General features: G+C 44.6%; 1 protein-coding gene across 2 annotated transcripts in view; it reads left to right on the plus strand.

Annotated features, from left to right (window-relative positions):
• The window catches only part of HYDIN (HYDIN axonemal central pair apparatus protein), a 164,887-nt gene that overhangs the window by 20,871 nt on the left and 119,469 nt on the right, over positions 1–24,547 (plus strand). The window contains exons 7-14 of one of the 2 annotated variants that reach the window (XM_077310084.1): positions 1,273–1,397; positions 3,094–3,295; positions 6,867–7,050; positions 12,010–12,109; positions 16,948–17,066; positions 19,953–20,176; positions 21,101–21,168; positions 23,213–23,445. In XM_077310084.1, the coding sequence (XP_077166199.1) occupies positions 1,273–1,397; positions 3,094–3,295; positions 6,867–7,050; positions 12,010–12,109; positions 16,948–17,066; positions 19,953–20,176; positions 21,101–21,168; positions 23,213–23,445 (1,255 nt within the window). The remainder of the gene's footprint in view (positions 1–1,272; positions 1,398–3,093; positions 3,296–6,866; positions 7,051–12,009; positions 12,110–16,947; positions 17,067–19,952; positions 20,177–21,100; positions 21,169–23,212; positions 23,446–24,547) is intronic. The other variant, XM_077310085.1, reaches the window with a different exon arrangement.

Raw genomic sequence — 24,547 nt, forward strand, 5'->3', positions numbered from 1 at the left:
ATCGTTGGGAAGCATTGCTATGTCCATGTCCACTTTCCACCCCGTCCAAGTCCATCATTGGCCAGTGGGGGAGGCAGATCAACATGACCATATATGATCCTATCACCCGATAAATGTTTAACAAATTTTAAAAAAATATTTAAAATTGATTAACTCCCACCCATTCAGGAAACCCAGGACCAATAAGAAACTCTGGGGTTTCACAAAACCCTGCCTTAGACACCAACAAGAGTTTTGGGAGTATGAGCTTTCAAGAGTCAAAGCTCCTTTTGTCCTTATCTGATGAAGAAGCCTTGTTTCTTAAAACTGCATATCCTGAAAAACCTTTTTGGTCTCTAAGGTATGGCTGTTAACCTCCAGGTGGAGGCTGGAGATCTCCTGTGATTATGACTGATCTCCAGGTGACAGAGATCCGTTCCCCTGGAGAAAATGCCTGTTTTGGAAGGAGGACTCTATGATATTAAACCCCATTGAAGTCCCTCTCCTCCCCAAATCCCACCCTCCTTAGTACTATTGCCAGAGTTGTATAGATGGGTTCTGGATGACAACAATCCCACAGGCAGGCATGCCACCACTGGTCAACTTTTTACTGAACATTTGCACACACCATCAATAAAGTTGAGAGTGTGCAAACACCATGGACCTCAGGCAAGTGGGTAGTAACAAGAAAAGCACTTGGAGCCCCCGGGTCTGTTCCTTACCAGTTGCTGCTAGTCAGGGTGTTGACTGGATTGTGTGCTGAGTTCTTTAGTTGGTTGTGTTCCATGTTGTATCATGACTTTATGTTATATACTCAATTAGGTTAAAAAGAAGTATTTTCTATCAGTCTTTGTACCTAGCTATGCCCCTATAGAACCCTGGTCAGTCATTACGATTAAGCTCTCCACACTAGTGTCATTATCTTTCCGATGTTTGTGTTAAAAGTGGGACATGTATTTATACCCAAATGCATCCCGTCATAACTCTATGTATCCAGTGGTGTCTACTGAAGCTGGGAAGCATTTATGTAGCCCTGTTCACTGAAAATGGCGGTCACCTGTAGAAAGAAGATTGTGCATGGAACAATCACCCCTTATGCAATGTTTAGATTTCCAAATAACACAGCCTTTTCTTCTTTTCAAAGCTCAGGAGATGGGCCATGGTGGCAGAGAATGGATCAAGGTTTTTTGTATTGTGGAAGGCTCAAAGGATGCATTAAAGGAGCTGCCTGACATACTTGGAGGAAAATCCCCTGCAGTGACATGCTCATTTTTCTTCTTCTTTGCATTGCAGCCCCTTCTCTGTTGAGCCCTCCACTGGGACCCTTGGAGTAGGGGAGACCACACAGTTCATGGTTGAATTTCTTCCACAAGGGACAGGCAATCACTGTGAAGATTTGGTAGTGCATTATGATACAGGTGAGTGCAGACTAGCTGGACACTCTCCTTTTCTTTTAGCCCCTTTCCTTCCTATTGCAGGAGAACAGGAAGGTGTCTGAGGATCAGCAACTTGAATAGCCCAGTTGGGTCTGAACTCATCAGGACTTCGGAGCTAAGCAGGGTTGGCCACAATCAGTACTTGGATGTGACACTGCCAAGGATGACTGGGGTGGCTATGCAGAGAAAGGCCTCAGCTTGTCTCTTACCTTGAAAATGCCATGGTCCTTGGGTCACTGTTGGTTGCCATTTGACAACGTGTTCTTCTCAGCAGCTTGAATAGCCCAACTTAGCCCAAGTTTGTCAGATTGCTAAGGAGTGTCAGCCACGGTTAGTATTTGAATGGGAGATAACCAAGGAAGGCTATGGCAAATGACCTCTGCTTGTCTTTTGCCTGGAACACCCCATAGAAAGGTTTACCATGAATCAATTGCATCTTGAAGGCACATTCTTCTTCCTGAGGGTTGTCCAATGTAAAGACCCCTGTGGAGTGTGCCGTACTCCACCAAGCACTGGTTCTGTACAGCCTGAGTTCATCTCTATGGGGTTTGCATGAGAAAGCCATCGAAGTGAACATACGCAGCCTGGCTGTTGTGCCTGGTGAGTGTGCCCCTTGGCAGCACAGCTGCTCTCTGGAGCAATGCCATCTGCTTTGCTTATTTCCAGAAGGAATGCAGCCTGAAGTCTCTTCCTTCAGGAACTTCTTTTCAAATGGCCGAACCCACTCTTGTAATAATGAGGTCCCTTGTAAAGAAGGGCAAGGCAAAAATACAATTGTAAACTTTCTACAATTATTAAGTGGCAGAAATATTTCCCATCAGAAGACATTCCCAAAATAACTAGTACACTAATCTACCTGGCCTACCTCATGGGCTAGTTGTGAGAGGAAGAGAGAGAAAAGTTTTAAGCAGCTTTTTGTCTCCATATCCTTCAAATAGATTTTTTTCCTAAGCCAGCAAAAATCAATCTGGCAGGTTGGGAGAAGGAATACATAAGAACAGCTGCATAGAATTGCCCTATGTGGTTTATAGAATTAAAGAACCATAGAATTGGAAGGGGCCATTCAGGTCATGTAGTCCAATCCCTTGCTCAATGCAGGATCAACCTTTGTTGCTTCTTCATTCACATTAGCCATAAATGCACAAAAGGGACTTTTCCGAGGAAGTAAGGAGATTTCACGTGTCTTCAGCAATGTAAAGAGCTGGCTCAGTGGGACATTATATCCCAATGGGCTTGGGTACTCAAGGATAACTTGGCCTTTGTGCAGTGCCACTCCCTCTCTCTTGCTGCAAGGTCTGAGCTTGAGTGAGGCCTTGTGCAGGATGTGTGTGTTTTGTGTGACATTACCTTTGGATTCCATGGAGGCAAAGTCTGCAGTAAGTTGAATGAGGAGTCAAGAGGTACCAGGGAGCCATCTGGCCTGCCAAGTGCAAGGAGCTGTGCAGCACCTGTTCTGCAGGTCATTCCTCCCCACAGTGTTGTTCCATTCTCTTTACTTCAACTGACGTAGGAGGTATGAGATCTGTCCTGCTTGCATTTGTTCCTGAATCTTACTGTGTCCCTCTCCTTCATGAGACACGGAGCCCATGCAAAGCAGATATGTTTTGTGCCTGCCATCTTAGAAAAGCCAGACCTGTCACAGCTGAATTGATCGTCCATGTGGCTCTCTCCCCTCTAGGGGAGGATATCCATGTCCGCATTTATGGTGCAGCTGAAGATGTTAACGTAAGACTGGAGAAGAGCTCCTTAACCATTGAGAAGACCTACATCACTTTAGCGAGCCAGAGGTCTGTAGCTATTCACAATCGGAGCAACATCATTGCGCATTTCCAGTGGAAGTTCTTTGCGACACAAACAGAGGAGGAACAGAAAAAACAAATGTGAGTTTTTTGAGGTTGGTGCTGGTTTCAGCAGTGCCTAGTTCTGGGTTAATTTTTTTTTAAATGTGCAACAGTTTCTAAGCCCTACTGAGAAATATACTAAAGTCCTGTGACTTTAGAGCAAGTCCACACATTAGAAGAAGATATATGCTGTTTTTCTCAACCCGAAGGAGGCTCAAAGCAGCTTATAGTCGCCTTCCCTTTCCTCTCCCCACAACAGACACCCTGTGGGGTGGGGGTGAGGCTGAGAGAGCCCTGATATCACTGCTCGGTCAGAACAGCTTTATCAGTGCTGTGGTGAGCCCAAGGTCACCCAGCTGGTTGCATGTGGGAGAGTGCAGAATCGAACCTGGCATGCCAGATTAGAAGTCCGCACTCCTAACCACTACACCAAGCTGGTTACCAGTTCCTTTACACTGTGAAATATAAGGGAGTGTCTCTACATTGTAAATTCTGACATTATGGGTCTCGGACAGAAATACAATTAGGGCGCAATTATTTCCAAGCTCACTGCAAGAAAAATACAGCTCTGGCTGGCTGCTGCACCAGCCATAAACACTAGAAGAGAAGAGCTGTTTTTCTTTTATTCCCCACCTTTTACTGCCCAAAGGAATCTCAAAACAGCTTACGATTACCTACCCTTCCCCTCTCCACAACAGGTGGAGCTGAAGAGCTCTGAGAGAACTGTGAATGGCCTAAGATCACCCAGATGGTTGCATGCAGAGGAGTGGGAAATCAAATTTGGTTCTGCAGATTAGAGAGTGCCTCTTTAATCACTACCACCATGCTGGCTCTTCCCACAGAGTCCTATTTCTGCCCTTTCACTTCATGTACACAGAGTCCCGGTATTCAATTTCCTACCTGCTCCAAACTCAGAGCACAGAGCAGGTACTGCACGGGCTGAAAGAAACTGATCCTTGGATAGCAGGTGCCAGGCCAGACCCTTTGTGAGAAGGCAAATGGAGGGCATAGCATTTCTTCAAGACATTTTAATTTTAGCATGAAAATGAAATAACAGCTGGACAGAAGTGTAGTTCACCTAGCAATAGATCCAAATGTCTTTCTGCTCCTTATACCCAGTGAAGCCTCTAGACAGTCATTCTTCACTTTGAAGGATCCAAGAGGGAAAATAAATCAGATGGGCTTTTCTGACATCTCAGTGAGCCTGAAAAATCTGCCTATCTCTAATTATGCACCTTGACAACTTGACTAAGAAGGCTCTGTAGGGGCAGGTATGTGCCATGCAAGGGGAAGAGACAACTCCCAAGTGTGTAAAATTTCATGAATTGTTCATTTTAACTTTGACATGTGCTTCTCTTTTCTTCATTGTCTAGCCAAAGAGAATGCTCAGGAACTTCTACTCCATTCTCACTTTTACCCAACCCTCCTATAATAAGAGCCTCTTGTGGCGCAGAGTGGTAAGGCAGCAGACATGCAGCCTGAAAGCTCTGGCTATGAGGTTGGGAGTTCGATCCCAGCAGCCGGCTCAAGGTAGACTCAGCCTTCCATCCTTCCGAGGTCGGTAAAATGAGGACCCAGCTTGCTGGGGGGTAAACGGTAATGACTGGGGAAGGCACTGGCAAACCACCCTGTATTGAGTCTGCCATGAAAACACTAGAGGGCGTCACCCCAAGGGTCAGACATGACTCGGGATACCTTTACCTTTACCTATAATTATTTTATTTTATTTTATTTGTAAATTTATATACTGCCCCTCTCAGTAAAACTGTCTCAGGGCGGTTTGCATGCAAAATTCAATGGACTAATACAATATAGTCAGTTATTACTAAAACAATTTGAAACCATTTTAAATCAATTAAAACCGCATTTGTCATGATCGCATCAGCACTGGTAATAATGTGTGTCCACTAGATGTTAAAACTGGGGAGCCAGAGGGAAGAAAGCGCAAAAAGAGGGCGGGAGGGAGGCCTGAGACTTACATATAATGCTGTTAATTGTCCAGTTGGCCTCAACATAATGCTAGAAGTTGAAGAGGGGATCCAGCGAAGCTGATGGGCAGTTGGTTCAGGAGAGACAAAAAGGAAACAATTATTCTGATGAAGGGAGCTTTGACTCTTGAACGCTTATGCCCCCTCCCCCCTAATCTTTTTGATCTCTAAGATGCTACTGGACTCAAATCTAGCACCTCATTCAAACACTAATTGGTTTGGGGATTCACTGGGAATTGACATAATGAGTATCATGAGTGTAATATGGCTCTAAGAGGGAATTATATTCATCAAGGAGAGATCCATCCATGGCTGCTACGTGGTGAGTAAAGGGAATTTTCACATTCAGAGTCTGCAAATTCTAAATCTCAGAGCTAGGAGGAAACATCTGGGGATTCTTTGACCCCTGTGACCTGTATGTTGTCTCCTGTGGGGCAACTGGTGAGCCACAGTTAAAGATAAGGATGATGGTTAAGATAAGCCAGTGAACTGATTCAGTATGAATCCTATGAGGTCCATACTTCCTACACCCCCCCCCCCACAAAAAAAAATCCTTCAAAGCTGCTGTATAGATGTAAGAATTCTGGGAGCTCCCTTGAAGATTTTCCATTGGAGTGCCAATCTAGATTTGCTTGGCTTAGTTTGCCATTCCTTATTGTTGAAAGGAGGCATAAGGACAGTGGTTTTGATCTGAGGTTTATTTTTCCTGATGTTCCCTATTAGTGCAGCAATCCCTAGCTCACGGGAGTAACAATTCTTCCCTTTCAAATTAGGGAGTAGTTAAATGCGTATGAATGTGGCCTTTTCATTCTCATGCATCATCGATGAGACTGGAAAGAGACAGCAGCTCTGGAAGGGGGGGGGATTCTCCAGTTCCGTGTAACTGCCCAGGAGACATGTGGCACTGACAATAAGACATTCTGCCTCCCACCCACCCCGCAGTCTTTTTCTTTTAGCAAAAACAACATGGGATTGAAGGGAGTGATGAAGCTCCCTTTGTACTCAGGAGCTGATTTGTGCCCCCCCCCCATTAGGTCACATGTTAAATGCAAGTGTTTGCCTATGACCTGGGAGACCCATAATGGAAACCCCAATGTGCCATGGAAGATTGCTGGGTGGTCTTGGGCCAGTCACACACACTCAACCTAACCTGCCTCACAAAGTTGTTGTGAGCATCAGTTGGTGAAGAGGAGAGCAATGTAAGCTGCTTGGAGTTCCCACTGAGAAGAAAAGTGGAATATAAATGAAGTAAAAGAAATGTATTGCCTAATCCAGGGGTAGTCAAACTGCGGCCCTCCAGATGTCCATGGACTACAATTCCCAGGAGCCCCTGCCAGCGAATGCTGGCAGGGGCTTCTGGGAATTGTAGTCCATGGACATCTGGAGGGCCGCAGTTTGACTACCCCTGGCCTAATCAGACCCTTCCCCAAAGCCATGAGAAAGCCTATAGTCGCAGCTTGGTATATTGCTTGCTGGCATCAGAGAAGAGGACTCCTTAGGCCCTATAAGGCCCTGTGGAATAGCTCAGGTCAGACCAATCTGCCTCTTTCCCTTTCCCCTGCTTGCAGCCAACAGCCTTTGGATGCAGGTTGCTCACTGAGTCCTCTCTTTCCGGGTTCTAGGTTCTGCCATTCACTTCAGGTTGAGGAAGAGGACGTGGTCGATCAGTTTCTGAAGGAATGCATTACGAATCCCACTCTTCGTGAGCATCTCTCCATTGTCACCCGGACCTTTCGGAACCGCCAGGCAGCCATGTACGAGGACCCCATGCTCTTCAACAACAAAATCTTCACAATTGAACCTCTGGTAAGGAGCAATGCAAGAGAAGGATCTTCGGAATGAGGAAGGAAGCAGGAGAATAAGAATTTCTAAGGTGTATCTCAGGCTATTGTTCTGCATTGCTCGGATCACTTTGTGCATGCTGGATCTAGGGAGGAGAGGGACCTCAGTGGGATATAATGCCACAGCATCCACCCTTCAAAGCTGCCATTTTCTCCAGGAGATCTGATCTCTGTCCTCTGAAGATCAGTTGTCATTCCAGGGGATGTCTGGGCTCCACCTGGAGTTCAGCAAGCTGAGTCTGGAATCTAGCACACTCTGTGTCTTTATGTATCACTTGCTTTTTTTCTATTAATGTTCGCAAAATGGTATAAATTAGAAACTGCAGCTACAGAAGCTTCTTTCCTACTGCAGATGACAGCTTTGCCTGCCTGAGGCCAGAATTGGGACTGTGCCAGTGCTCTGATTCACCATGGTTATCCCAGTTATGCTGCCCACAAGTTCTCCTGGGGACCCTAAGGCTGCTTCTGCATGGCAAGGATTCTCTGCTTTGCTTTCATTGCTGCTGCAAATGTAGAGGCATGCATGCTGTCAAGGGAGCTTGCACCTGTGGAGTCTTATTGCATCTTTCTCCCTTGTTTTTACACTCTTTAGTCTTCCACACATTCAACACAGTGAATCTACACTGACTCATAAGGCCATGGTCATTACGGCTGCTGCAGTGGCACCTTTCCCACTCAGATTATTTGTACAGGGCTTGATGCTACTGGGAAGAAAATTTCTTTCCTCCTACAATGTAGCTCCTTTGTGAACTCCTGGGTTTCTTCTGGCTTTTCTTTGATCTTTTCCAAACCCCCTTTGTTATATTATTTTATTTATTTTTCCATTTGTATGCCACCCTTTCCCAGAGGGTTCAGGGTGGCTCAAAACAATTATAATTATAACATAATACAATGTCATATAAAATCCTAAAATTATTAATTTAAAATTAAATCCTGCAATTTCAGAAGGGCACATAAAGTGCATCTGTGCGTAACTGGTGACAAGTATTAGTTGGTGTTTTGGGTGCTTTAGGTAGGTAGGCCAGAATTTTGATGCCATTTCTTGGCCTCAACCACAGGTGCAAAAGCTTAAGAAGTAGTTAGAAAGGTAGCACGTTGAAAACCCTCTTGGGGTTAGCCTGCAGGTCTTATGAAAAAAGGCTGTAGGAATTGGGAATGTTCAGCCTGGAGAAGAAGAGGTCAAGGGGGGATATGATTACCCTTTTCAAGTGTTTGAAGACTTCTCATTTAGAGGAGGACAGGGTGCTATTTCAGTTGGTAGTGGAGGATAGGACTCATAATTATGGATGTAAAGTACAGGTGGGTAGATATCAGTGGGATATTAGGACATGTTTAAACAACAAGGGCAGTTCAGTGGTGTAATCGGTTGCCCAGAGATGTTGTCGGTTCTCTCACCTTGGAGGTGTTTAAGTGGGGATGGGATGTTTATTTGTCAGGGAACTTTCCAGTTCTATGATTCTATGGCTGACATGTCATGTTAGGATCTGGGAGATTCTTATGAAGCACAGTGGGTAACATTGGGGCAGTCTCTCAGCCTAACCTACCTTGCAGAGCTCCTTGGGAGAAGGGTGGAATAAAATTATGCTAGACAGGAAATGAAGAAAGATATCTGTTGTTCAGAAGCACTCCTGACTACATTTATACATTTAACAGGAAAATCCCCCCTTTAAAAAAAAAAAGATTAACTGTTTGCTAGTGTCCTGCTCCTACCCCCATGACCTTCCAAAAATCTACACCAGGGGTAGTCAAACTGCAGCCCTCCAGATGTCCATGGACTACAATTCCCACGAGCCCCTGCCATCATTTGCTTCTTTTATAGCATTTGCTGGCAGTGGCTCATAGGAATTGTAGTCCATGGACATCTGGAGGGTTGCAGTTTGACTACCCCTGATCTACACTCTAGCTGGAGTTACACAGCAAGAAAGCAGTGCTAGTAAAGACAGCATTTTCTGGATTACAAATCAGTCTTCATTCTTTGGTTTGATCTTTGTATGTGTTGCATGAAGGAGAAGCAGGAATGGATCCCAGTGCTAAAGAGTTAAAAAAAAAAAAGGAAGCCTGCCTTAAAAAAAAAAAAAGTAGGCACGTTTGTATAAATAAAAACCCAAACAGATTGAGCAGCTTTCGAAGCCCATGGGAAATAAATGGTTATGCAACTCTGATGTTCCAAACGCATTTCAAATTTAGCTTGATTTCAGATTTTTTTTGTGGGTTTTTTTTTTTGCAAAGGCAGCATTTGTATATCAGCAGAAAGAGGCTGTGGGGGAAGCCCAGGTGGCCGAGAGGGGATGGAGCTCTGGCTCTTGACGCTAGAGTCACTTGGACTCCCATTATCATCATCTTGTGCCATTAGCAGCGAGTCACATTGCAGCCATGTGCAAGCTGACTCCTTTGAAATGGAAACCAGAAGCGGTGGAAGGGGAAGGACCGCGCGGCGTCCTTGACAAGAAACGGCTGCCTTCTCATTGCTCATTATTGATGCTCTAGCTTCCCCTTGTTTGTTCACTTCTTGATGCGGTTTCATGTCATGGTAGTGGAGGAAAGAAAGGTTAAAAGGAGCATTGTTGTGGTAGCCACAGACAAAGCTGCATTCAAAAGAGAAACCTGTTTACAGCCAAGTGGCATATTATGTATGAAAATGACTGGATAGATAGATTTGAGACTCCAGGTATGTGCAGAATGCTTTCCAGTTCAAATATCTGCATGCCCTGGCTCAATTAAATCTCTCAGCGTCTTTAAAAAACAGCGTGCCACTATCCTATCCGCTGTTCTTTACATCAGGGATCCTCAACCTGTGGTCCTCCAGATGTTCGTGGACTACAATTCCCATGAGCTCCTGCCACCTGGCAGGGGCTCATGGGAATTGTAGTCCATGAACATCTGGAGGACCACAGGTTGAGGATCCCTGCTTTACATGGCTAAAGTAAGCAGTAGCAATATTCAAGGCTTCCAAGACCTTCTGTTCATTACCATTCATAAAAAGTGACTGCAACTGCACTGTGTTAATGGGTTCAAACTTCACTAGCAAGACTACAGCAATTTTCATGTAGGTAGACACAATGGTAGCCTGAAGCCCCTGCCTTGTGTTGAAATGTAAAGCTGTTTGTTGCCAAAAGGGTTGGGGAGGATCAGAAATTTAGACTGCATTTTAGAAGGTAGGGCACAGAAAACGTTTTTAAAAATGGCAAGATTTATCCAAATGTAGGACCCTGCTATAAACCCAGATAAGGCCCAGACTGTCTTACCAATTAGATTGTTATCATCTTCAGATGATAATTTAATTTCTCAGGAATCATTTGTCAGTGAAATTAAACTCAATGACAGCAGGTTAGGCATTAATTCTGGAAGATGTCCTCCCTCTGGGCCTCCCCCCCCCCGCACCTAGATCCATGTCCGGCTCTTCCTGTCCCCCGCCTGTGCTCCTGCAGTGCATTGCAATTCCACCACCTCTCAGCAGTGGGGTTGGACCATCACGTCCCTTGTAATTCTGTCACGAAACTGCTGGGCTTGGAGTTCCTGAAATTCCCACATCAGCTAAAACTAACCATCTAGAAAGCCCTAGTTAGCAAATACATATTCATCAGGGCATGCTCCTTTATAAATTTTCTTCCTCTTCTGCATATTATTGAGTGTGTGTGTGTGGGGGGGCTTATAAATTTTGCTTATAAATTTTGTTCCCACTCATTAGCTGAAGACGCATTGCACCTGTCAGGCCATTGACAAACCAGCCCAGCACATTGGGAGGATGGGCTGCAAGGCCATCGGGGCACTGGACAGACCTAGCTTAGAGGAATATGTACGGAGCAAGCAAGACACAAGCAGTTACGTTTCCTGACTGCTCTGCTTTTAGCCAGCTGGTCTCACTTGAGTGTGTTCCTCTAACTCCCTGAGGTGGGGAAGGGAAGGGAGTCCAAAAGGCAGAGAGGAGGACTAGCAGATGGTAGAAAAGAGTAACAGGGGAGACCATCACCTTCATGCTCTGGTTGTGAGCTCCTCTCAGCAGTTGGCTGGCTGCACTCGATATGGAACACTGGACTTGGGTAGAACTTTTACACATGCAGACTTTGCCGCAGGTTTTCCAAGTAGTCGAATCTCAAACTTGACTTCAGATCCTGTGCTGACACTACGCAACCTTAGTTTTACTCCATTTTTTAAAAAATGACTTGTGTTATATTTATTGTGCACACACAAAAAAGATGCCCACCTTTTTCTTGTTTTGGGTGTTATAGTGATATTCCCACCCCAAACGAGAAAAATGTGGGCAATTTCCCCCCCAAAGATTTAGTCATCTTGGTGGAAGATAGCTAGGTGGGCGGGATGAGCTGGGGTGGGCAGGGAATAGATGTCAGGAATAGGAAAGGGGATTGGGGGGGGGGAAGAACTGAAGGAATCATAGTTTTGAAATCACCTTGGAAGTGTGTGTGTGTGGGGGGGGGGGGAAATGGGAAGCAGGAGCTCGTTGGAATCGATCATTACAATATTACAGTGCTGTAATGATTCTCAGTTTTTAAGAATTCCTCAAAAAATGCTCTGTTTAGGGTCAGTGGAGGCTGTTGCCAGGGAAATGATGCTAATGTAGGTGGAATCTCCAGAAATGCACACCTTTGTATCCACTAAGGTGTCATAGCGAGCTTTGACAGGAGTTTTTTAAAGCCAGGTTTGAGAAAGTTCACAGCAAAGAAGGGAAATGTGAAAGCAGTACAAATAGAGGACAATATCAGATGGATGCTCCCACAAACAGTGCTTCTGTGGGAAGTCAAGGCAGAGCAAAACATCTGTGCAGAAACAGACTCTGTTAAAATAGGTATCACTTAGCAAAGAACAAAGACAGGTTTTCTTGGGTTTTAGGAGGAAGAAAGGGCAGCGCTGGAAAAAAAGACCTTGAATGCACTATGTGTTATTGTTTTCTTCCCTTTGTCATTAGGAGGGCGATGTCTGGCCCAATTCCACAACAGAAGTTAGTGTGATCTTCAGGCCTCAAGAAGCTGGAATGTATCATCGCACTGTGTACTGTGATATCTCAGGTATTTATATATTTTATATTTTTAGCCCGCCCTTCCCCAAAAGGCTTAGGGTGGGTTACAACAGCTAAAGGTAAAGGTATCCCCTGTGCAAGCACCGAGTCATGTCTGACCCTTGGGGTGATGCCCTCTAGTGTTTTCATGGCAGACTCAATATGGGGTGGTTTGCCATTCCTTCCCCAGTCATTACTGTTTTACCCCCCCCCCCCCAGCAAGCTGGGTACTCATTTTACTGACCTCGGAAGGATGGAAGGCTGAGTTAACCTTGAGCCGGCTGCTGGGATCAAACTCCCATCCTCATGGTCACAACTTCAGGCAGCATGTTGGCTGCCTTACCACCCTGTGCCACAAGACGCTCATGTTACAACAGCTAAGGTAAAGGTAAAGGTATCCCCTGTGTAAGCACCGGGTCATGTCTGACCCTTGGGGTGATGCCAAGCGTTTTCATGGCAGACTCAATACAGGGTGTTTTGCCAGTGCCTTCCCCAGTCAGTACCATTTACACCCCAGGCTCTTGTTACAACAGCTACAACAGCTCAAAATTTTATAAATGCAAAGGGGTTGACTTGGTAGATTTAGGCAGAGGGGTCTGAAATTCTGATGTGTCCACAAAGCTTGAATCATAAGCCTAGTGGAACAACTATTTTTTAAACAGGCCCTGTGGAATTGCCCAAGGATGCACAAGGCCCTGATTGCATTAGGCAAAGTGTTCCACCTGGCCCTGGTTGAGGCCAATTTGATTTGTTTGGGGCTGGGGGATCCAGAGCAAAATTTTGATGACTCAATCTAAGTGTTGTACTATGGCCTCCGGATATTTGGCCAAAGAATCTGGTAATCTGTCAGTAAATATAGCCGAGTGTCATCGTCATTTAAGGGCAGTATTTCGAATCCCCATGTCAGCTAGGCAGTGGGCTAATAGCTCATGCTCAACGGTGTCGAACGCTGTCATTAAGTCCAACAATAAGAGCAGTGTTGACCTGCCTAGATCCAGTTGTCTCTGAAAATTGTCTGTGAGAACAACCAGAGCCATTCCCACTAACCATGGCCAGATTGGAATGGATCAAGGACCAATGTTTCTTCCAGGAAACTCTGTAGCTATTCCATGACTCTACACTCAACCACCTTGCACAGAATCCCACAGAGGCAAGGTGGTGCTGTGACTACAGTGTTGGACTAACTACAAGACTTGTGTTTAGATGTCTGCTTGTACTGCAGCTCACTCTCCTTCAGACTATCATAGCTCACTACAGTACTGTGAAGGTAAAAAGGAAATATGCCAGATTCTTGGAAGGGAAGGCAGAATAAAAATACACAAATAGAGGAAAAGTTGATTGGGGAGCAGAAATGCAGGTGGCCAAAAGGGCACCTTCAACTTTCTTGACACTCTGCTACCTCTCAGGAATGTGGAATGGTGTGAAAAACCACATAGGCCTCCAAAGAGGGGGCAGTGAGGGGGTGCGCATGACCCTCAGTGAACCACTGAATTGCAAGCTATTCGGTTTTAAAGTCCCTGTCATTAATCTTCAAGATGCCGTAGAAACTTGTTAGATAATACTATGCCACAGGTCTAATAGTCTGGAAGAGCTGATGGAATCCCCATGGAAACCCATCCCAGGAAGCCAAAGGAGATCCTGTTCAAACAGCTGTTGCCCAGCGGGAGGGGAGCCCGAGCAGGCGAGCGAATAAGTGGAGGCAGTGACTGCTCACTCATGCAGCAGGAGGGGAGATGAGAGGAGACGGCATCAAGCCTCTGCCTTGCCTTCTGCTCTGAAGAGGAACCCTGTGACTGCCAGAGAGGCACCACAGCAGGGGCAGCCCAGACAGAGAGCAAGAAAGGCCCTGTCCCTTGGGGATGCCCAGGTTTTTTTGTTTGTTTTTTTGGCTTGTTTGTTGCCATCAAGTTACAACTTGTGGCAACCCTATAGAGTTTCTCAAGGCAAGACATATTCCGAGGTGGTTTGTCCTTGCCCGCCCCTGTGTGACAAAATCAGAGTCCAGTAGTACCTTTAAGACCAACAAAGATTTATTCAAGGCGTGAGCTTTCGAGTGCAAGCTCTCTTCCTCAGACTCGAAAGCTGGCACCTTGAATAAATCTTTGTTGGACTTAAAGGTGCTGCTGGACTCTGATTTTGTTGTGCTACTTCAGACCAACATGGCTACCCGCTTGAATCTGCCCCTACGTAGTAACCCTGCCTAGCTTCTGAGATCAGACTAGCCTGGGCCATTCAAGTCAGGCCATTCCCACTCTAGTCACTGCCTAACATAAGAACATCAGAAGACCCCTGCTGGATTAGACCCGATGGTCCATCTAGTACAGCAGGGATCCTCAACCTGTGGTCCTCCAGATGTTCAAGGACTACAATTCCCATGAGCCCCTGCCAGCGAATGCTGGCAGGGGCTCATGGGAATTGTAGTCCTTGAACATCTGGAGGACCACAGGTTGAGGATCCCTGTAGTACAGCATTCTGGTTCTCACAGTGACCAGTTACTTTGGAGGACCAACAACATGTCATAGAATCTGAGGCCCTCCCCTGCTGCTGTCTCCTGCTGAGCTGGTATTGAGAGGTTTCTCTTTCTGTGAAGAGGAAGAGGTCAGGCTCTGATTCTGCAAAACGGTAGGGTTGAGGCCTCTGTTGCCCCCCCCCCCTTGTGCCCTGGCAGCTGCACAGAGGGTGCCCTCCAACGTCAGCCCAGGTCAGGCAACAAGATCTCTTTATGAGGAAAGAGTCACTCTTGCTAAGGTGGGAATCAGGGCCAGCCCTCACAGCTACCAGCCACAACTGCCAAGTGCTAGTATGGATTTGTGGTAATTACAATGGGAGGATGTTATGAAGCAAACCCCATGCAGTTCTCTGTAAATAAGAAAAAGTACTTCCCCTGGCATTTGCATTCTGTAGGTGAAGGGCTGTACAGCGTACCACCGGCAGACTACAAATTAAAAGCATCTACTTACACAGCGGGTGTGAAGCTTTGATGAAGCATTCAGTGTTGTTCTCACTCAAAGCTCAGAAGGGGGGATGCTTCCCTGGAGGGCCCACCAGATTTTATCCTTTCATCTTCCAGTCCCCATATAGATAGGCTTGGTTGTTACAAACAAGGAGATCCCCCCCCCCACACACACACACAATGCAGGGACAAAAACATACTTTGAAATTCACTGTTTGCTTTCCAACTAGCCATGCTAAGAGTCAATTGCACTGACATCAATGGACCAAATTATGAGTAGGGGGTGGGGGTGGGATCTATACAGAGTAAGGCCAGAAAGCAAAATCAAAGCTGTCTGGGATAGAATCATAGAGTTGGAAGGGACCTCCTGGGTCATCTAGTCCAACCCCCTGTACTATGCAGGACACTCGCAACCCTATCATTCATCCACTGTAACTTGCCACCCCCATGAACCTAAACAGAATCAGCCCATTCTGCTTGCCCATTTCCATTTCCATGGTGAAAGCAGTGCTTGGGCCACAATCTATCCATCTGTCCATTATCCATCCATCTTTTTGGATTTATATGCTGGCCTTCCCCGAGGGCTCAGGGCATCTTACAATATTTCAATGGACTAAAACAGGAGTTCAAACATTTTTAAATATTAAAATCCTGTTTACGTTAAAAGTCAAGAAGCTTACTGCTGTCTCTCTGGTGGGAGGAACGGGGAGTAAAGTGCTGTGATGTTAACTAAGTGGCATATGGATGGTTGTCATCTATGTAGGGAGGCCAGTTTATTGATGGTTTTCTATAGACCTCAACCATATTCCTGGTAGAACAGCTTTGTCTTGCAGGGCCTGCGGAACTGTTTTAAGTCCCAAGGTAAACATCATCAGGACCTCCTCTCCACCCGCCAGTAGTGGGAGGGGGGGAAGTTGAGTTGCCGATCTCCGCCATGTTGGTAATGTTATTGTTGTCTTTTAATGGGGTTTTAATGGGGATTTTAGAATGCTGTAACCCAACATGAGCCGTAAGGGAGTGGCGAGAAACAAATCTGATGATGATGATGATGATGATGATGATGATGATGATGATGATGAAGGGCCCTGATCTCACCTGGGAGAGAGTTCCACCAGGCTGACACCAGGGCAGAGAAAGTCCTGGGCCTTAGTTGAGGCCAATTTGACTTCTCAGGGGCTGGAATACTTGAGCAGATTCTGTGTGCTCAATTGCAGATTTCTCTGTGGGGCACAGTGACTGTTTATGCTCTTTCTTCCCCAGTCTGTGCCTGTTCAGTACCATCAATATGAAAAGACTTGCACGGATTGTATTTGGGGTGTACTTAAGTGCCCCAAGCCACTTTGCTTCATTTCATTTATTAGATTTCTTAGCTGATTTCATAATTCCAAAGTGGTATAGAGCAACCAAAACATTAACATCACAAAATAAAAGAGCAGTTCAAGCATTTGGTACAGAAGTGGCAGCACAAAACAAGCAAGGTGTTATAGCTCAGAAACATCAGTTAAAATGCTTGGAAAACAGAGATTTTCACTGCTTACTCCTAATACCTCTATAGGTGGGGCCAAACGAACCTGTCAAAGCCAAGCATTTCAGAGCTCTTTGGCAACTACTGAGAAAACCCCATTAATTTTTAAAACACAGCAAGGACCCCCTGGATCTTGCTGAAGAGGTGAGACATAAAGAAACAGCAGCACTCAGACATCAATACCAGCTTTCAAACAGACAAGAGAAGAAAAGCTTTTCGGATACAGTCTGGGAATGTTTAATTGAGCCCACTTAACCACATTTATGTGGCCATTATAGAACACAGTGTAATTTTTAAAACCCCAACAATTTTCTCTATCTGTAGTTTTCTGTTTTGTGACAATCCTTATGAAGGGTTATCATCTCTGCAGGCCGTGAGACCAGACTCCCTCTTCGCATCAAAGGAGAGGCCATGGGTCCCAAGCTGCTTTTCAACTTTGACCAGCTGAACATCGGCAAAATTTTCATTGGGTCAATCCACAGTTATGAGGTGAGCATTGTTACAGATCAAATCTGCAAAGTAGCTCATTGGGAACAATCTGGTGTTTTCCACATAAGGACAAGGCTTGTGTGCTTTCCTCACTGCTGCTACAGCTGCCAATGGAGCACATGGTAGGTCTCCCCACAATGTCACCTCTCTGCCATTGGGGGTGTTAAAATTCTTTTGAAAATCTGCAGATTGCGCATAATGGTATCATTATAATATAACAGTGGTTTTCTCTATTATCTATTTTTTTCAGGGTGGCGGGGAGAGAAGCAAGTCTCTGTCTCCTGTATTTGCAAACATATGCTTTGGTCTTTATAAACTAGAAATTTACTTTAAAAAATAAAGCTAGACATTCAGAGAAACTGATAGAAATGCTGCTATAATGTGGGGACTGGGAAAATGGCTGCTGTGTGGGTGGAATTAGGAGAAACTGAACTTTCCATCCCAGACAGTTGCTGTCCAGATTTTGATGCAGCCTTTCCAAAAACTTTGCAGCAAAGCAGGTTTAGGAAAGGTCAATGCAAAGCTAACAAACTGTACCAACATGCTCTGGGGAAGTGGGTGAGAAAAAACACTGCTCCCCAACAGCGTTGAACCCAGAGCTTGCGAACCTGTATGGACAAGGTCTCTGTTTTATCCTCCGTAATGGGTGGATACACATTGGGATGAGAGTGATTTGCTCAGCAGTGAATTCAGGCCTCTCGGCCCTAAACTCCGCCTTTTATCAACGGGGCTGTACTGGCTCACAACATTAGCGGAAAGGGGAGTCAAGTAGCAATTGACTTACACCAACCCTCTAGGAGTTTCAAGGCAAGAGATGAACACAGGTGTTCTCACCTGCCTCAGCTTCTGCAAAGCAACCCCGGATTTCCTTGGCTGTCTTCCTTCCAAGTATTACCGTAACCAGGGCCAATCTTGCTTAGCTTCCAAGATCTGATGAGATCAGGTGAGCTTGAAATAAACCCAGTTAAGACCCTCTCCCCTAAGCCAAGAGGTGCAAGAGTACAATTGGTCTTATTGGTTTTTATAAGTCTTAACTTTTTCTTGCTGCCTGATCCTTGTTGAGTTAAACATTTTTACCTGACCCAAGCCAACATTCCTGCACCATGTCCTGTCATAGACAGGACTACAGTGCTGCAAGGGGTTAGCTATGCAGTAATCCCAACACACACACACACACACACACACAAACACACTGAGTGCACTTTTACAGTTTTAAAATCTGGCTAGATGTATATAGTACTCGTGTACTTAGAACTTAAAAAAAAGTAAATAAAAGATTTAGACCAAGAGTCAGAATTCCAGAAGTGCCAGGAGGCTTGGAAAGATTGGAGATAGGGATGGACATGGACATAATATATTTGGTTCAGTTTTGGGCCCAAGCCAAACCAGGATTCCCTTGAACTGAACTGGCCAGTTCAGACCCTATTTCTTAGTTGGGAGAAAGGGGGGGGGATCACCCAGGAAGGGTTAAATGACTGGCAGCTATTTAACCTTTCAGTTTTGCTTCACCCCACTTAGAAGCAGGGGGAGGGAGTGAAACGTCTCTCAACCATTTAACAGCTGATGAGCAGACCCAGTTTGCTCAGCTGTTATGGTTTCAATGGCTGAACCGGACATCTGATGAATGTTAGGGGAAGGTGTCTTTCCCGAACACTGGTTCAGGGGCTACAAACAGGGCCAAGTTCGTGCTGAATTTTGACTCATGAACTGATCTGTGTCCATCCCTAGTTGGGGACACCTGATTTAGATAATAGCACAGCATATAATAAAGTGATATGTACAAGGGAAGGAATGGTTTTGGGGTGCATGAACAACATCCAAAAAGTGGTGGTGAGTCTTGCTCCATTTCACAAAACAGTCTCTCTGGCAAGAAAGGAGCACATTTAACTTTTCTCAGGTTCAAATATTTCTTTTGCAATGCTTAGCCACAGCATCTCAGAGCCATGTGATCTTGTGAACTGGATGAAACTGTCCAACAAAAAAAGTATTCAGCAAAAAATCCAGAGTTTCTGCAAAAGACCCAAAGATCTCCATCCCCTCCTGATATTGTACTAAAATTAAGACTACAAGTGACCTTAAGTGTAATTATTGAGGTGATGTGTTGCATGGGGCAACCTTGATAAAGAGCTGGGTACTGCCAAGAAGAAAGCACTGAAATGTCGCCTTAGAACAAGCGTTGGCATTTCATGCAAGTTTGATGCTAAAAATGGTTCAAGTGGATAGCTGTGTTGGTCTGAAGCAGCACAACAAAACAAAATCACAGTCCAGTGGCACCTTTAAGACCATCAAAGATTTATTCAAGGTGTGAGCTTTCGAGTGCAAGCACTCTTCCTCCTTGGTCTTAAAGGTGCCACTGGACTCTGATTTTTGTCTTGTTGTGATGCTAAAACTGTTTTGGTTCCCTCTGTATCAATGTATTATTTTCTCTGGCCAGAGATAAATTGGAATGACTAAATGCTGCCCTTTGTTGGTGCTATTATTATCTCAGGGCACCAAGAGAGAAAGATTCTCCAAAACACCTGGCAAGTTCAGAGCCAGTGAGAGGAAGCACTAGTTCAGTACTCTTTGCTATTGCTGCTATGGAATGAATGTGTTGTAAGCTGTCTCAAACCAAGAGGGAGGTCAGGGCATAAATGTTTTAATAAAGAAATAAAATGTGGCATCTGTACTGTGCTAACAGAGCCCCAACTCCATTTCATTGGTCTAAAAAGTCCAGAGGGAGAAACTCCATGCATGTTGCTTGGAGCAGAAACAGTTTTGTTGTTTCTATCCATCATCACCACTTTGCTCCTCGGATTTAATTAGGAAACCAAAAAACAGTTCTGTCTTTGAGGTAAGAGAACCTTCCTGCCTGTTCTTACCTTTTCTCTCCCTTCTCTGCTGCAGGCCATTCTATCTAACCAAGGAGCCATTGATGCCCTCTTTAACTTGACATGCCCCCACACCCCATTGGGCTCCTGCTTTAATTTTTATCCCAGTGAAGGGATCATCCAGCCCGGGGGCCATCAAGCCATTCAGATCACCTTCAGTTCCACTGTCCTGGGAGAGTTCTCTGAAGAGTTCCAGTTCAATGTCAATGGATCTCCCCAGCCTGTGAACTTAGTGATTAGGTAAGCTGGAAAACTAGTAACAGTGAGCATAATGCTGGAGTAGCTTGGAGTCAGAGCTGATTTGAGGGGAGGACCTAACCATTGTAGCTGTATACATGTCATGTTCTGGTTCCCATTACACATTAGTGTGACCAAGAAATGAAACTCAGGCAATGGCTAGTCAGATCAGAGTGCTCTCAGTGGGTCTCATGGCTCTAGAGTTGGGGAGAGGAAAGGGAAGGCGACTGTAAGCCACTTTGAGCCTCCTTCGGGTAGGGAAAAGCGGCATATAAGAACCAACTCTTCTTCTTCTTCTTCTAAATAAATAAATAATAATAACAACAACAGCAGCAATAAATGTTCTTGTGCTGTCCTGGTTTTTCCTCAACCTCCCTATTCTGTCCTAAACTAGTTTTCCCCATATTTTTTTGTCCTATTGTGGAATGAATTGGCAAGATAACTTCTTGCTCAAAATGTGAACAGTTTTTTCTATCTCATGGATTGCCATGAGGCTATTGTGAACTGTGTACTGATGCAAGTCAGGAAAAGGAATTAAAAAAAATATTTTTTGGGGGGGAGCCATGAAAGAGAAAGTGGAACGATCAGCAACCAAAAAGCAGGGAGACATGTACACCAAGTAGGACTCTCAGGTGTGATGTGGCATGGTGCTCACGGTAGAGAATGTACTCATCAGGGGATTTATCAACTCCTGGAGGCTGGTGAAGTGCTGCAAAACAGTAACAAAAATGTAAAACCAATCCACAATGTGAATGTGAACAGATGGAACAGCGACAGGGAAAAACTGAAGAAAACATGTAAACGTGTATTGGAACAGCCACAAAACTAACAAAAACCTGCAAGGTGACTACAGTCTGAAAAATGCCATTGTTATGTACATTTTAAAGCATTCACATCCTTCCTTATTTCTCTGTGTTTTGCTTGCAGTGGCTGTGTTATTGGACCCACATTTCATTTCAATGTCCCATCCCTCAATTTTGGGGAAGTTTCCTTTGGTAAGTTTATGACATTTAGAACAATGGTTGTGCGCTGGGTTTTCTTTAAGGAATATTAATTCGCTTGGTGGATCTAACTGTTATTTCCAGCAAGGGACAGCTGTCTTCCTTTGGGTGCTCACAAACAACATCAGTCACAGTGGGGATCCCTACTTGTTTGTCCATCGCCTGATATTTCCTTTGAACATGTCCAGATGACTTAAAACACATGCTGGATGGGCAAATCATAATCCAGTACAAAAGGGGAAAGGATGTGATCTTGAGGGCTAAAGGTGGGTGGCAAAAGGTGTGGGCAAACTGAGGCTGTGGCTTAGGATGCTGGTAGAAGTGGGTTTGGAGACAGAGTTTGAAGGAAGAGAAGTGACAGGTATTCTAAGTTAAGTATTACAGCGGGGAGAACTGGGGCAGGAGAAACTAACAAATGAAGATAGGAATTTGATGATGATCTTATTGTATTACTACTGGGTTTAGGGCAGTCAAAAGGGAATATCCACATCAGATCTACCCATCTACATTGGTAGAGTTTGCTTATTACGCTTAGTATACTTATTGGTCTATAATTGGCTGGGTCATTCAGATTCCCTCCCTACATTGGTAAACGTGTAAACGTCCCAAAATCTGGCAGAGTTAAAAGAAAAATGTTTTTGAACCAAGAAGAGAAACAGACCTCAAAATTCTGGAGCCAGCACTGAACGGCCGCTGTTCCAAGTATCAGACAATTTTATCACCTGAAAGGATTAAATACATAACAGGACTTCATTGGCTCATGTGAAGAGTTAACCTTGTGATTAATGTTGACAAATTATCTTTCTGTATGGCAACAATTACCTTTGTAATATATCTGCTGGGCTATAATACAATGACTTTCCCTATCTGGTACTTCATGCTGGTGGCCTTCTAGCAAAATAATGGAAGCAAATATCTCATTTAGAAAATTGGCTATGTGAAACATGGAACCTCGTGTTAATGGACAAAATCACTGTGTTAAAAGCTAATGTACAGACTCTATTCAGGCAATAATAGACTCTTTTCCTTGCTTTTATAACCAAAACTTGCCAGCTGAGTCAGCAAAGAATGAAATACTTTGGGTTTGATCCTAAGGTAAAAAAAATGATTTAAGGACTTAGACGTTCAAACTAAAATAATAAACTAGAATGCTAGAATTAATGTTGTACTGAGAATTATCTATTTCTATATAGGGAACTGAGAGAGTTGCCAGCTCTGGGTTGGGAAATACCTGGAAATTTGGGAAATAGTAGTGCTTGGAGAGCAAAAGAAGAAAGGGACGACAGAGAATGAAGTGGCTGGATGGAGTCAATGAAGCAGTTGGTGCTTCAAACTTAAATGAACTTTGATAAATGGTAGAGAAGGCCTGGAGGATCATTGTCCATGGGATTGCGATGGGTCGGTCATGACTTCGCAACTAACAACAACAACAAGTGCTTGGAGGGGTCAGGGATCTCAATGGGGTACCCTCCAAAGCAGAAATTTTTCTCAAGAAGAACTGATCTTAGTCATCTGGAGACCAACTGTAATTCCAGGAACTCCACTTGCCACCTGAAGATTGGTACATTTGTAAATATTGATTCTCATTGTTTTTTTTTAAGTTTTTGAAAAAGCTGCCATAGCAATATATATATATATTTGCCAAGTATAATTCTCACATACTTGCAATTTACTTTCTAAAAGGAGTAGGAAGTTAGAGGGAAGATGGGCATGCCAGCTGAATTTCTCCTGGGAAAGTTCGTTTTTGCTCATGTTCAGACAACTCACGATAGTAGGACTCAACTTAAAAAAAAATGCTTGCCTTCTGCTGATTTCAACCATGCATGTCTCATCCTCAGGAACTAACTGCATCTAGGGCTGAATTGCTGATTCACCACATTGAGTGACCCTGCGTATAGAGACATATTGGCCTGAAGGCCCACAGATTTTTGTTGCTGAATTAACAGACAATGAAGGTCTCTGGACTTGCTACCTTTTTGGCTTCATAAAGGGATCTTATTATTACTAATGCTAATTTGGTGCCAATATTCTCTTGCAGGTTTTCCTCACACTCTTTCCTGCTGCCTCAGCAACACATCGCTAATACCCATGACCTTCAGCCTTCGTGTCCCAGGAGATGGCTGTGAGCCCAGCGTTGAGAGTCACATTCAAGCCTCCGACATTACACGGGAAGACTGGAGACGGGCACGGTTTGGAAGCATGCAGCCCAAGGAATTTACCATCACTCCCTGCCAGGGTACCATCCGTTCCCAAGGTCTCATGGAAATCCAGGTACAGCGCCGCTTAAGGCCACCTGGGCAGTGGAGCTGGCAGAAAAATTCATGCACAGAATTCATGCTGCTTAGATAGTACCTTCCATCAGCAGGGGCACAGAGACTGGATTCAAAATTACCCACTTGAAAGTTAATTTTAACAAGCATAATTATGCTTTTCAAATTTGAAGCCAGCTACCTGCAACAAAAGAGGAAAGTATTCTCCAGCTCTCAACTGCTACTTTTTCCTTTTCAGCATTTTAAAAAACTGTTCTTTCCACTCTGTTCTTATTGCTAAAGTAATTCTGGTCCAGGCATTGCTTGCCTCTTTTAAGCTATTGTAAATCACTTCTTCCCAGCCTTCCCATCTGCCATCTCTCTGTCTCTGTCCAATCAATAGACACTATCTGTGTTGAATTTCCCTATCTTTGCACACCAACCTCTCCCTAAGGGCCCATTCATTTATTTATAACTATTTATAATTCGATTGCTATGACCACCCCTCTCAGCATAGCTGTCTTGGGATGGTTTACAACAATTCAGTAAAATTCAAATCAATAAAATAGAACGTCAATTTAAAGATTTAAAAACTTTAAATCCTTTTAAAAAACGAATCCGCTCACTGTAGCTGCCAAGTGTAATAATCAGTCAGTCTGCTCACAATCGGTCCAGGATAGGAGAAGAGTATAGAGGAGGGCCCTTATTAGTGAAGTTCAGTAGATTCATTTGGCCCCAACCAAATGCCTGGCAGAAGAGCTTCATCTTGTAGGCCCATCCTGCAAAGCCTGCAGCTCTTCCGGGAGCTCATTCCGCCCAGTTGGACTGAGAAGGCCCTGGCCCTGGTTGAGGTCAAACTTGCGTCTCTTGAGCCATTGCATAAAGTCCCTGATGTGGACACAAAGAGTTTTGTGCTGGGAAATTTCCCAGATATGTGCAGGCCTGATTAGGATAGGGACTGTGGCATGACTGGAGGGGATATTTCAATCTCCCCTCCTTGCTATTTGCTCAACAGAAACAGCCTTGAGGAGTTGCTATTTGCCCTTATGGAGAAACTTACATGAACAGATAGCAAGTGACTCATAAATTCCTTCATCCGGTTAAATGATGGCTCCCTGGGACTG

This window comes from Paroedura picta, chromosome 14 (assembly GCF_049243985.1).
Source record: "Paroedura picta isolate Pp20150507F chromosome 14, Ppicta_v3.0, whole genome shotgun sequence".
Lineage (NCBI taxonomy): Eukaryota > Metazoa > Chordata > Lepidosauria > Squamata > Gekkonidae > Paroedura > Paroedura picta.